At 38.2% G+C, this 13610-nt stretch overlaps 1 protein-coding gene across 7 annotated transcripts in view; it reads left to right on the top strand.

The window, feature by feature from the left end:
* Positions 1-3293: 3293 nt before the first annotated feature.
* The window catches only part of GLB1 (galactosidase beta 1), a 169978-nt gene continuing 159661 nt past the window's right edge, over positions 3294-13610 (top strand). For 3 of the 7 annotated variants that reach the window (XM_087918485.1, XM_087918486.1, XM_026718712.2), the window contains exon 1: positions 3297-3453. In XM_087918485.1, coding sequence (XP_087774611.1) covers positions 3331-3453 — 123 coding nt within the window. In that variant the 5' untranslated portion in view covers positions 3297-3330. Of the gene's footprint in view, positions 3454-13610 lie in introns of all 7 variants that reach the window. The other 4 variants (XM_087918489.1, XM_087918487.1, XM_087918488.1 and 1 more) reach the window with 3 other exon arrangements.

Raw genomic sequence — 13610 nt, 5'->3', positions numbered from 1 at the left:
CTTTCCCACTAATTCTGAGTACTTCTTTTTCCATGGTCAATATTCTCATCTCTCTTTCATCCCTTGTATCTCTTTCTCCTTCTGAGTCTCCTTTATCTTCATTACCAAAATGTTGTCTGTAAAAATCCTCTGCCTTGTCTATCATGTCCAATCTGTGTCTCCTGTCCTGCCACGTGACCATAATCCCCTCCGGCATCAGCCACCTAAAGTTCACATTATGCTTATTCAATCTCGAGGTCAGAAATTGATACTGCTTTCTAAGGTCTCTCGTTCTTTTAGGTACCTGTTTTAGGACTGGTATCTGTTTTCCACAGTACTGTATCAGCTCATCCTGCGTTCTATGGAGAATTTCATCATGGATCGATTTTTTAACAAATTTAATATGTATTTCCTTAGGTAGATTGTGCCTTCTTCCATAGCTGGTTTGAATCTGATAAATTCCATCCATTTCTGATATCATTTCTTCCATTTCCATACCCAATGCTTTTGCTATCAATTCTGCCATAGTATTGGGAAGATCTTCTCCTTTTTTCCTCTTTAATATTTTGGAAGCAGATGCCAGGCCGCTTTTTCTGCTTCTAGGAAATGACAGAAGTTTCTAATTCCTTGTTAGCTTGCATTAGTCCTTAATTAATTTCATCTACTTTTGTTTCTTCCTGGTTTATTCTTTCTTCCATTTGCTCCAATTTCTGTTCTTTTTTGTTTACTCATTGTTGAAAGTCCTCAAATTTAGCGTCCATTACCAGCATCCTTTCTTTCAGTTCTCCCAAGTCATTCCTCATCACACCTTTTTCAGTTCTTCATGATTCTTTATCATTAGTTCCTGCATACTTTGTAACATCACTTGTAAATCTTTATTAGGAGTCACTCACTCTTTTTGTACCATATCTTCAATGGATTTCTGGGTCAAAGGGCTGTACGCCATCATCGAAGCCTGTGATATCATTTTCTTCCCAAGTCCAATCTTCGTCAAATTTGTGTTGTTTGTCATGTTCCACGATTTTTTCAAAGAACTACCTTTCAACCAAAATTCCCACCTTCTTTTCACCACTCTCTTTCCTTCCTCTATTTTTCCTTGTATTATTATTATCTTTTCTTTTCTGTATCCAGTGAGTTAAATCATACCAAATAAATCTTGAGTCCTAAGTTCACAACAATTGCAATAATTAATTTAAGGTTATATAGTACTTACCCTAAGTCTTAATCACAATTGATAACAATTATTGATCTTGCTAAGTAGCAATAAATAAACATTGATTACAAAATATGAACTTAATTACAATACCAGTAAGATAGCAAATAGTACTTCTTATAGAAATGGAAATATAAATATATGGGATTGGTCCAGTAGTATCAAATTTGTGCACATCAAATTTAATTATTTAATTATTTCACTACTAGATTAGGTAAATTTATATAACACTAATTCATTAATAGTATAAGTTAAGTAATAATATATAATGAACAATGAACCATTCTTTAAGCAAAAGCCCACCTTTTTTCAATTATTCCATAATCACTTTTAATTTTTCTAGATGAAATTCATCAGAACAAAAAGAAATATTTTCCTTAGGCAAATTCCTCCCCCCCCACATCATGTTTAACTTTTTTTGTTCAAGTTCATCAAAACAAATTACTTTCCAACACCACTGTCACTGATCTTCTTGTTCCTCTATAACCAGTAGGTGTCTCACTCCTTAATGCTGTCCAAAAGCGCTGTCACTTATAACAACTCCATTTTAGTTCAGTACTTTGTCTTCTTCTCAAAAAGTTATTAAATGGCAACAGCAAGTTCAAATTTCTTCTTATAAGCTATAAAACAAACTCTCCTCTCTTCACCACAGCTCTCAAATTAACAAATCACACTTAGCACTATCCAGATTTACCGTTATCTTCACTTCGGCTTACTGTCCGGCATTTCCTGCTGGTCTTTCTGCCACCATTGATCTCTCGTTGCTTCTCCTCTGATCTGTCTGGACTTTCTCTTTTGCCAGAACTCACTCTACAAATCATAAAAAAGTCTCTTCCTTTCACTTCCTCATGTGTAGATGATGCCTCGGGAATAATTTGGTCAAAAGCCACTCCACTGTTGTTCTGCTGGCTCATTGCTAGCCTCGTCCAGGCTGTTCAGTTGGCCATTGCTGACTATCTTCTTCCCGGTCCACTCAATCACTTCTTGTAAGGTTTCTGACCATGTTCCACCACAAGCCGCCATTTAAAAGTGTTCCACAGGATACCCACTCTTCTGGCTATCTCTCCAGGATCTCCTTGACTCCAATGAGTCCCGTGAACACAGGGAAAAAGTGGATTAACAAAGTGGAAATCTCTGCACTTCCACGCTCTTTGACAGCTGGCTGCACCTCTCCAAGAATCTGAATTTTGATCACATAACTTATGACCATTTTGCAGAAAAACATTGCAGCCTCTCCATGTGAAAAATAAGGCACTTTTTTCAGTGTTATTGTAACTTTGAAGAGTCACTAAATGAATGGTTGTAAGTTGAAGACTACCTGTAATTGAAGCATGTTAATGTTTTGACATTATTACAATGTTGATCACACATACTTGATTCTTTTATTAAAACATTTCATTTTTATGCTAAAAATAAAGTACCAGTATAAGCAAAACAAAATCAAGAATAAATTAAAATTAGATAAAAGTTCATAAAAAGTAGTATAGATGCCCAAGAGTTATTAAAAAGTCTTAAAGCTTGTGTTTGCTGGCTTATAGCAATAGCACATCTACCCTTCCTGGCTTGATTTCAAAGTTTTGTTTCCTTTAAATCCCTCCCAAAAATGCAGAGCACATACTGCACTGGGAATACAGAACACGCTATAAAGATAATACTAACTCGGAGAATTCATAGCTCTTTTTAAAAAAAATGAGGGGTAGTGAAATCAACACATCTGGTATAGATGGAATTTAAAGCAGAGATCAGCAAGAGAAGCAGTATATTAAAAAAAAAAAAAAGCTAAGAGGAACCATTTTGGAAAAAGACCTAACTTCCTTCTTCTTTTCGCTTCCTTTGGCTCTTCAATGTGTTTTTATCAGATGTCAATTCAATATTGCAACCCTGGGAAGTCTGCCCAAGAATATTATATCCCACTCAAGCTTAGCAGGAGTCGGAAGAAGACAAGGGAGCAGAAACAGAAACGCGAACTCCCACAGTCTGAACGAAAAAAAGTTGAGAATAGCTGAAACTCGGCAGGCAACAAATGAACAACGATTATTCACACCATTCCTCTCAATGAAATCTAGCTTTGCTTGCACTTTACAGCTGAAACCGACACGCGCGACCGCTCGGGCGGAAGTGATCAGCTGACTCGAGTCATGCGGTCGGCGGGCCTGCCTGCGTCAGGTGCTGGTGTATTTTCTTCTATTTCTTTGCCCTGCTGCTTTAACATGCTTGCTTGGGTTTTGCTTCATTTCCTAACAGCAGGATTTGGATCACCGGTAAGCATAGCGCTTTCTCGTAATCTCTCACAGGAAGATAGCTTGTATGAGGGAAGACTTTTATTGGGCGCGAGTGCAGAAGGGAGCCCCCGCCAAGGAGCAGAAGGCACAGCTGAGTTGATTGTTTTTCGAACTTGCAATTTACAGATGAGTGGATTTTTATTCCAGAATTTAAGTTACCCATTTTAAAATTGTCAGAGTTGGGAATCACTGCCATAGATTGATAATGGAGAGCTCAGTTTGCTTCCTGAACATATTTGAAGCCACATCTTGTAGTGCCAATAGTCTTACAAATATTCAAATATGACCAGGAAGAAATCTGAGGTCCCACCACTAATCTACAGCAGTGTTTCTCAGATAATTTCAAGATGTTGGATTTTTGGCTGGGAAATTCTGGGAGTTGAAGTCCACACATCTTAAAGTTGCCAAATTTGAAAAACGCCTATGGAACTGCATGTAGTGCCCAGCCTTTGCAAATAAGCTATTTTGCAAATAATAAGCCTTTGCAAATAAACTAGGAAGTGGGGAAAACAAGTTTAGTTGGCAGACATATTGCTGTATTCTTGAGGCCTGCAGAAACTTAGAAGCATTTAACTGAATTTGGCCAACATCAGATAGGAGACAAACTATTTTATTTTATTTATTTGATTTGTCAATCGCTTACAAGATAATAGGTATAAGTATAAACATGAGTAAGAATACAGGAAATAGGTATGAATAAATGTGGACAATAGGACAGGGATGGTAGGTGCACTTATGCATGCCCCTTACAGACTAGGAGACCCAAGGACATAGTCTAAAGGAGGAAGTGAAAAATGTCCACATAAGGCAGTTTTCCTGTCATTGCTTATTGCTGCAACTCTGTAGTCCAGACGGAATAGCTACCTTATCTAGAAAAGCACCCAAACTGCAGAAGCAAATGCTTTTCTCTGTTTGAAAATGTTTGGTTAATTGAGGTTGCAAACACGTGTGGTTAAACAGAATGGGATTATTAAATTAATGATTTATGATCCTTTGTACTACTGTAACAAATTTACTACTAAATCAATACCCGTGCTTCACTACAAAAGTATGTGGTCGTGCTTAGTTTTGGGGGAGGAAAATAAGGGGAAAAAATATTCTGCCTCTGTTTACCAGTATCCATCTATTCGTCTGGCTAGTGTCCTGTCAGTGTGTGAGAGAGTTGAGGGCTGTTTCAAAAGTGAAACAATATTTGTTGTGTGAGCAAGAAGGAGACAGCAAGGAGCCTGGGCATGGCTTAGCTCTGATGTTCTATACTTGGTGCTGTGAAACTAAAACTGAAAATGAAACTCCGCTTGTGTTTTGCATTTGGAGCAGATTTCTTTTCAGGTGGGGAGAGGGAGTAGAACTCCTTAGCATCAGAGTGTGTTAATAATAATAATATATGAAATACTAATGCTCTGGTGGTCATTTCGAAAAATCTTTTCTTAATGAGCACCTAGAAGCCAAGAGGAAGATATGTGCCAACTTTCAAGTTTGTAGGTTTTACGGTTCTGGAGATTTTGTGATGATGCGTGAGTGGTGTTTTGCTTTTATATAGAGAGATTAAAACTTGTGTTTGTAACTTCAAGTGCATTATATTGCAACAGTTTTAAAGTGTCTAATAAATCCACTGATTTGAAGAATATATAAAAAATCCTATAACCATTACTCCTCTGGAATTGAAATTTACGCAATGTTCAAACCAGTTTTAGTTGCAAAATTATTGCCAGTTACTTGCCAAAGTTTTCCCTGCAGTTACCTGGTCGTGATTTCTGACAGTTCTGCCAACATCCCCCAATAAAGACAATGGGGAAGCTGCCAGAAAGTTGAAAATCATTTCCACTCCCAGTTTTTCCCCCCACGCATGTTGATTGCAATATCTTCAGGAAAATTTAATGTTCATTCTGGTCACAAAACTGCATTATCTCTCAAACTTGACTCATAGGGTTGTCTGGTATAATTTATTCCCCTTCAAATTAAAAAGATGTCTATCTGAAAAATCTGCTAGGTAGTGGAAAGCTTTCTCCTTTTTTTAAGCCTAGTGAGAAAAATTGATATAATGTAATTTGGAATATAATTCCTGGGACTGTTAAAAGGAAGTCTTTACACAGGTGAATCTTGCCTCAGAAAATCATACTGTACGGACAGGTCATCAGCAAGCTATTATAATTATTTTCTTAGAAGATAATAGTTGCTACATTGCTACATTTGTGAGTGGAGAGATAATGATTGCATAGCATAGGTAGCACAATGACCAGATGTATAATAATGTATAACTATGTTCATGTTTTTAAATAATTGGAAATAGAAGATAGATAGATAGATAGATAGATAGATAGATAGATATTGAAGAAGAAGAATAGAACCGAGCTGAAAAGGGACCTTGGAGGTCTTCTAGTTCAGTCCCCTGCTCAAGCAGGAGAACTTATACTATTTCAGATAAGTGACAGCCAATATATATATATATATATATATATATATATATATATATATATATATATATATATATATATATATATATATATTTATTTATTTCAGATAAGTGACAGCCAATATATATATATATATATATATATATATATATATATATATATATATATATATATATATATATATATATATATATATATATATATATTTATTTATTTCAGATAAGTGACAGCCTATATATATATATATATATATATATATATATATATATATATATATATATATATATATATATATATATATATAAGCCTAGTATAGGCTATATCAACATATAGGTTCAAACACATATTACCAAAAAAAATTCAAACAAACAATTTAAAATGAGAATAAGGTAAAATACAATAGTTTTTGGACAAAATACAATAATTTAATACATAAATATGTAAAATAGAATAAAATGACATAAAATTATATTTCTGTATCACCTCTGCAATCTACTCCAATCAGACCCACATATGCCGATCTCGGACCATTTTAGTCAGAAATTATGCAGTATTAAATGTAGTTTTCAGATTCTGACCACACATAAAGTATGTTTTTTTAATATGGGCCTCCCACTGGGCCATACATTCAATATGTGTATGCTGTCCAGCCAGTAAATGGGAATTGGGATAGTTAGGAATTGGAAGCTATCCCCTTAAGGGAATGCATCATGGTAAAATGTAGTTAAGGCATCCTGGGAAATGTAGTTCATATCATGTGGCCACATCTGTAATCCTGATTGGTCACCCTTGGTGGGTTGGGGGAGGTTTCTTCACTCTTGCTCGGACCCTAGCTTCATGCTAGCACTTCTTCTTTGGCTCTACTACCATGGGATGAAATAGGGGAAAGATTACTATCATTTTACACTATGATTTCAACTATGCAAAGAATTGGACATTAGATGCATCTTGACATAACTGTGAGTTACCTTGAGGATACCTAATATAATCCAATAAAAAAAACTTTGTATGGAAGAATTTGTAGAGTTATCTATCTGTCTTTATATTCAACAATTGAATCAAAGGACAGAATAGTAAAATGATAAGTAGATTTGAATTCCTGCAATCCCTCAGTAAGAAAATGATGGAAATTTAAATCTAGACTCCCAAGTCAAAGCAAAAGGTTAATCTGAGTCTCCAAAGCAGAGATATAACTAGTCAGATTGCCTGAATTCATTTATTCATATTCTCTCTCTCTCTCTCTCTCTCTCTCTCTCTCTCTCTGTGGAATGGAAGTTTTACAAGCTTTTTGGATGGTTGGGAGGGGCTAAGAATCCCCCATTTCGCAAGAGGCAAACAAGTAAACTCCTCTCTGCATCTCCTCTTCGCATCTCTGTTTATCTGCTATCTCAAAGACTCAATTTGCATAACAAGAAGGAGAGTGTGAATAGCTAAGAAGAGCCAGAAATTCCCCATCATTCAAGGGAAACAGTTTGAGTGGGGCTTGGAAACATTTCCTCTGTTCAAGTTTTAAAACCTGTTTAAATTTGCTGAATCTTTCTTGTGCCCCCTAACAAACAAAGAAACTGCATTTCTCCAGCCCAGAGAATTATAAAAAGAGACCCTAGCCAGCCAGTTTATAACCTGGTATCCAAACAACAAGGTCATAAAAGAGGTCTCTGGCCAGTTTATTCGGGGTCATAAATCACTAGTGGAGAGCCGTCTCCAGAGCAACCCCCCCACAAGTCTGATCTGAGCAGGCTATTTGAACAAAAGAAGCAGTTTGCCTCTCTAGTTAAGACAGAGCTAGAAGATTTTTCCCTTTACTGAAAATTTAAAACTTAAAGGCCAGTCCAAAAAGAGATTATCTAACCACAGCGCTTATGTAATGGATTACAGTATTACATTTCTTAAATGACTTTGTACAAAAGTATTCCATATGTTTAATGAACTTTCCTTCCGATCTAATCAGCTACCATTCAACTGCCAGCCTATAGCACCATCTAGTGGTCAAGTAGAAATTTCACAGAGTATTTAAAAAAATTTTTTTTACTCTTGCACCCTACCCTTGTACCCAACTCAAGGTTCTAGCTCCACAATTGAAGAGGCCAACCTGTGTGCAACACCAGTGTCTTACAGACCTAGCAAGTACCACTGACAGGCCATTTTGTGCTCTGCACCAATGTCTTCCAGACTTTGCAATGCACCCTCTAGCGGCCAACCAGTGTGCTTTGTCAGTGTCTCCCACACATTGCAACACACATCTCTAGTGGTCAACCACTGAAACATTCTGAATTTTCTCAAATTCTCCCCCCCCCCCGCAAAATTTGGCCGGAAAATAAACCATGATAAAAAAAAACGTGATAAAAAAATAAATAATTTTTAATAAATAATTAATAAATAATAAAAACATCTCACTAACTTCATTTCCAAATAAATTTAATATGTTAACTATGTTTTCTATGGTTTTTTTGGATGATCAGGTATCGTTACTGTTATTTTATTTTATGTGCAGCCCAAACCAAATTTTCATCTTCTAATGTGGCCCAGGGAAGGTGAAAGGTTGAACACCCCTGCTTTAAGAGAATCCTAAAAGTGTAATTTGGTGTGGTTTCTCAAACAGCCATAAGATGGAGCCAGAAACCTGGGTTGTTTAGTCTTAGTCTTAGTCTCAGAAGAGAATGTGAGTCTTTTTCCTTCTGTTGGAGAATATTGCTGTTCCTTCTATTGACTATTTTTCATGGATTTGATGTAAGTCTGTTACTGAATTGTTTTTGACACTGGACTTTATTATTGGATTATCCCTGGACTGAAAACTGACTAATTTAACCATGAATGACTTTGGACTGCTTATTTTGAACTTTGCTTAAAAGTTTCTGGAAGTAAAAACCTACATTTACTGTACAGTGTATCAGTGTGCTGTGTGTGTATTATTCAAACATTCCTTTCAATATGTCTCCCTGTATGTGCTCATTTTCCTAACGGGGAATTACCTCAACACATTCCACTTAGACGACCCAGACGCTGCCCTTTGGTTGACATGGAAAAGACTTGATGAAGAGTACAGCGCTCCTATAGAGGTAGAATCATTGCTCTTGGATCACCTCAACAACTTTCCTAAAATTCCTATCAATAAGCCTCATCTGGTCAGAGACCTCTCTAATATACTTATACAGCTGAGAGCGGCACAACAGGATCCCGAGTTACCGGGACTCACCAGTCTTGACCACTTCGAAATGCAAAGCAAAATCATTCAAAAACTACCGCAGGTGCTAATTGAATGGTGGATCCAGTTGTCTGAGGCCTTCATGGCCAAGGGTCGCCCCAAAGGTACACCCTTTGCCCTTCTCAAAAAATTTGTGGCCCACCAGGCAACATTGTGCTACAACCCCCGGACCCACAGACTCAGAGCTGTTAGTCCTCCAACTGAAAAAAGATCCACCAGCAACTATGTGCTGTCCACAGGCCCTACGCACTCTGCAAAGGGAAAACCCTTCATGGTTGTCCATAAGACTGAGGTTGACCCCTCAACCATAAAGAGTTCAGCTGCTAACTCATCGGACACAACCCAATTTATATCTCCAACTACAAAGAGTTGAGTTTTGTCCTTTGCACAACTGAACAGGTGCCAAGCGTTTGCACAGAAACCTCTGCATCAAAGGAAGGATTTGTTATGGGAGTTCAGATTCTGCTACAAATGTTGCAAATCCTCTAAGCACGTGCCCAAAGACTGCACAGCCAAAGTGCAATGTCATCTATGCAACAGCAACGAGCACCCAGCCGCTCTGCATCCAGACTCCGAGCCACCAAAGCAGACAACACATAATTCTCCTCTGGCCAAGGAGCCTTAACGTGCTACACAAGCACACCCGGAGCCAGTGGTGAGTGTCAATTGCACGGCAGTGTACGATAACACACCAGCCCCTCACTCATGTCATCAGATCTACTTAGCCAACGTCTACCCCAAGTGACGCCCAGAAGAAGTAGTGAAGATTTATGTATTACTGGATCCTCAGAGCGATTGCTTGCTGACCAGGTCTGCATTCTTCAACCTCTTTGATGTTCAGAAGGAAGAGGTGCACTTCACGATACCAACATGCACCGCACCAAGAAGCATGGCGAGGAGGAGAGTTACTGGACTCTGCATAGAGTCATTAGATGGGAGTTCTCAATTCCCACTGCCACCTGTGTTAGAATGGGATGGGATATCAGACGACCGCAGCAAGATTGCAACACCAGAGGTAGCAAGCAGCATACCTCACCTGCAGCACGTGGCCTATCACATTCCCACTTTAGATCCTGAAGCCAAGATTTTGCTTTTGTTAGGAGTAGATGCCCCTCGATGCTTTAACTTGCACTGAAGTAGTCAGAGAGGCACCCCCCCTTTTGCCTTCAAGGAATAGTCTGTGTTGATCAGATGCAGGTCCCAACCCAGGCAAATTCCTTCACACCATCCATTCCAACAGCCTTCCGATGCCCTTTGGAACCATCAGAAATAAGAATACCGGTCCACCCTAAAAGACTACCAGTTACCAATACTTTCACTAAGAAGCCCTAAAAAGCTGCCAGAGACCAACAACTTTCACTAAGATGCTCTACACAGGCAGATGTCTTCGCAACATCCATTTCAACCACTTGTCAACACCCCTTAGAACCATTGGAAGCAAGAGTACCTGTCCAACCTAAACAGCCGCCAGAAGCAACCAGCAGACTTTCACCAAGAAGTTCTACACCAGACCGGTCACCGACCTAGTGTTGCTGCAGAGAAAGGCTGAACTTGAAGGTTGAACCTCAAGCTTTGCATGCTTTGCCTTGTTTGATGCTTTTTTTTTTTGAAAACAATTTTATTAGTTTTTAAAGACAAACAAAACATAAAAACATCCAGCTTTCTTCCATAAATATACAAACAGTGTGTCGGTTGGTTTACCAGTTTTGTGCATTCATTTCGTAGTCTTAATTACAGTTACATTACATAATAACTCATATTATCAATCAAAAATTATATACCCTAGTATTAAACAATCATTTGACTATGATTTTATTCATTCATACTTTGCGAGATAACTATAATTTACTTAATTTATTTTATCACAAATCATATAATCATACCAAATCTATCCTGAAGACATTTTATAAATGTGATATCAAATAAAAAAGAAAAAAACTCTCTTTATATATTCGTTATTATCTAAAATTCTAAATAATCTATTATTGTATTTTATCATCCAACCATTGATAGAAAAGGTCCCAAATTTTATAAAATTGTTTATCCTCTTGTTCTCTAATTTCAAATGTCAATCTACTCATTTCAGCACATTCCAATATTTTCTTAATAATTTCTTCCTGCAATGGTGTTTTCTCATTTTTCCAGTTTTTAGCATATACAATCCTAGCCACTGTTAATACATTTACAATCAAGTATTTCAAATCTTTATTATATGTATCAGGTAAGATTCCCAATAAAAAGTTCTCTGGTTTCAAATCCATGTGTTTCTTTGTCATTTTTCCAACCACATGTGGATTTTAGTCCAATATTTTCTAGCATCCTCGCAAGCCCACCACATATGGTAATATGAGCCAGGTATCTGATGACATTTCCAGCATTTTTTAGATTTATTCTTGAACATTCTTGCTATTCTTGTTGGGGGAAAGTGCCACCTGTAAAACATCTTATACAAATTTTCTTTATAAGCTGTTGACATAGTCATTTTATAATTTTGAGACCACAATTTTTGCCATTTCTCTAAATCAATCCCATATCCAAAATTCTTCCCCCAAGCAATCATAGTTTCTTTGACTTGTTCTTCCTCTAATTTAATTTCCAGTAAATAACCGTATAATTTTTTAATCACCTTTTCATCAGTACCTGTCAAGATCTTATCTAAATCATTCAATTTATCATAGAATCCCTCTGTTTTAAAAATCTTCATCATACCTTGAATGTATTTGCGCATATGAAAACCAATTCATCTTTATACCTTGTTCGTCTAAGTTTTGCATCGATTTAAGTTCACCCTTTTCATCCATTATTTCCCCATATCTAACTGTTTGTTCCTTCTTATAAATTATAGGATAAGAAAATGCTTCAATGGTCGATAACCAAACTGGAATTTTCAAATAACATTGTCTTTTGATCTTCTCCCAATTTAACCACAAAGACTCCCATATATAATGTCTTCTAAAATAGCCTTGTGTTTTAGTTCCCTTATACCAGTGGTCCCCAACCTTTTTTGTACCAGGGACCAGTTTCATGCAGAAACACTTTTTCAAGGACCGGCGGGGGGGGAGTCCGAGTTTGGTGGTTTGCTTGCAGACGTTTCATTACCTGACTAGATAACATCTGATGTTGTTACCTAGTCGGGTAATAAAACGTCTGCCAGCAAACCACCAAGTTCAGGAGGCTCAGGACAAGTCCCTGCAGGATGGCTGAGAAGCCCCGCCTCTCAGCCCTGCCTCCCTCAGCCTCATCCCTCAGGTGTCTCCCTCCCTCCCTCAGGTGTTTGCCTCGTTACTCTCTCAGTCGCTCTCTCGCTCCTCCACCAGCCCAGGAAGAAACTGCTTCAAAGAGCCGGCAGGGTGGCTTTCCTGTCGGCGCAGCTCCTCCGAGCGCCCGTTCACCCCCACCCGCTGCCCGCAGTTCAATCCAGTGCTCCGTTCTGCCTGCCTGCCTTCGTTTCTGGTTGTTTCGGAGCAGCTTCGCTGAGTAAAAGAGGTGAATAGTTATTATTCTCAGCCAAAGCTACTCCGAAACAACCAGAAACGAAGGCAGGCAGGCAGAACGGAGCACTGGATTGAACCACGGGCGGCGGGGTGGGGTTGAACGGGTGCTTCGGAGGAGCTGCGCCGACAGGAAAAGCCACCCTGCCGGCTTCTTTGAAGCAGTTTCTTCCTGGGCTGGTGGAGGAGTGAGAGAGCGACTGAGAGAGGAACGAGGCAGGAGGAAACCGAAGCCGCTGAGCCAGAGAGCAGGACAGGATTTGGTTGCTTCCTCCCTCCCCTTCTTTCATTTGTGTCCTTGATCCCTGATCCCAGCAGCATTCACCGAAGGCGAAGAAAGCCACCATTTTTATTTTATTTTTATTTTCTTTGCGGCCCGGTACTAAATGATCCACGGACTGGTACCGGTCCGCGGCCCGGTGGTTGGGGACCCCTGCCTTATACCATAGAAAGGCATGCCAGCCCAACAACAAATCATGACCTTCTAATGTCAACAATCTAGTCTTCCTTAGTGTTATCCATTCCTTGGCCCACAACAGATTTTCAGCTTGATAATACAACTCCCAATCAGGCAAACCAAAACCACCTCTAATTCTGGCATCTTGTAAAAGTTTTAACTTTATTCTCCCTTTCTTACCTTCCCTTATGTACTTCAACACAATTTTATTTAACTCTTCAAAATAGTCTTTTCTAAGCCTGATTGGTATTGTTTGAAACAAATATAAGATACTGGGTAGGATATTCAAATTGATTGCTGAGATTCTCCCTATTAGTGATAGTTGTAGATTTTCCCATTTCTTCAAGTCTAACGCTATCTGTTGTTTAAGTTTAGTATAATTGTTCTCTTTTAATGTACTGTATCTTGGTGTCAAGTATATCCCCAAATACTTGACCTTGTTCATGACTTGAATTTTCAATAGGTCTGCCAGTTCTTCTCTTTGTCTTAGTAACATATTCTTTGTCAAAATCTTTGTTTTATCTTTATTTGTTTTCAAACCAGCCACCTCACCATGTGTCTCTATCTTT

Source organism: Pseudonaja textilis, chromosome Z (genome assembly GCF_049901715.1).
Source record: "Pseudonaja textilis isolate UNSWEBS1 chromosome Z, rPseTex1.2, whole genome shotgun sequence".
In the NCBI taxonomy this organism is placed as follows: domain Eukaryota; kingdom Metazoa; phylum Chordata; class Lepidosauria; order Squamata; family Elapidae; genus Pseudonaja; species Pseudonaja textilis.
The sequence above is the reverse complement of the archived record's forward strand: the minus strand, read 5'-3'. Positions and strand labels throughout refer to the sequence as shown.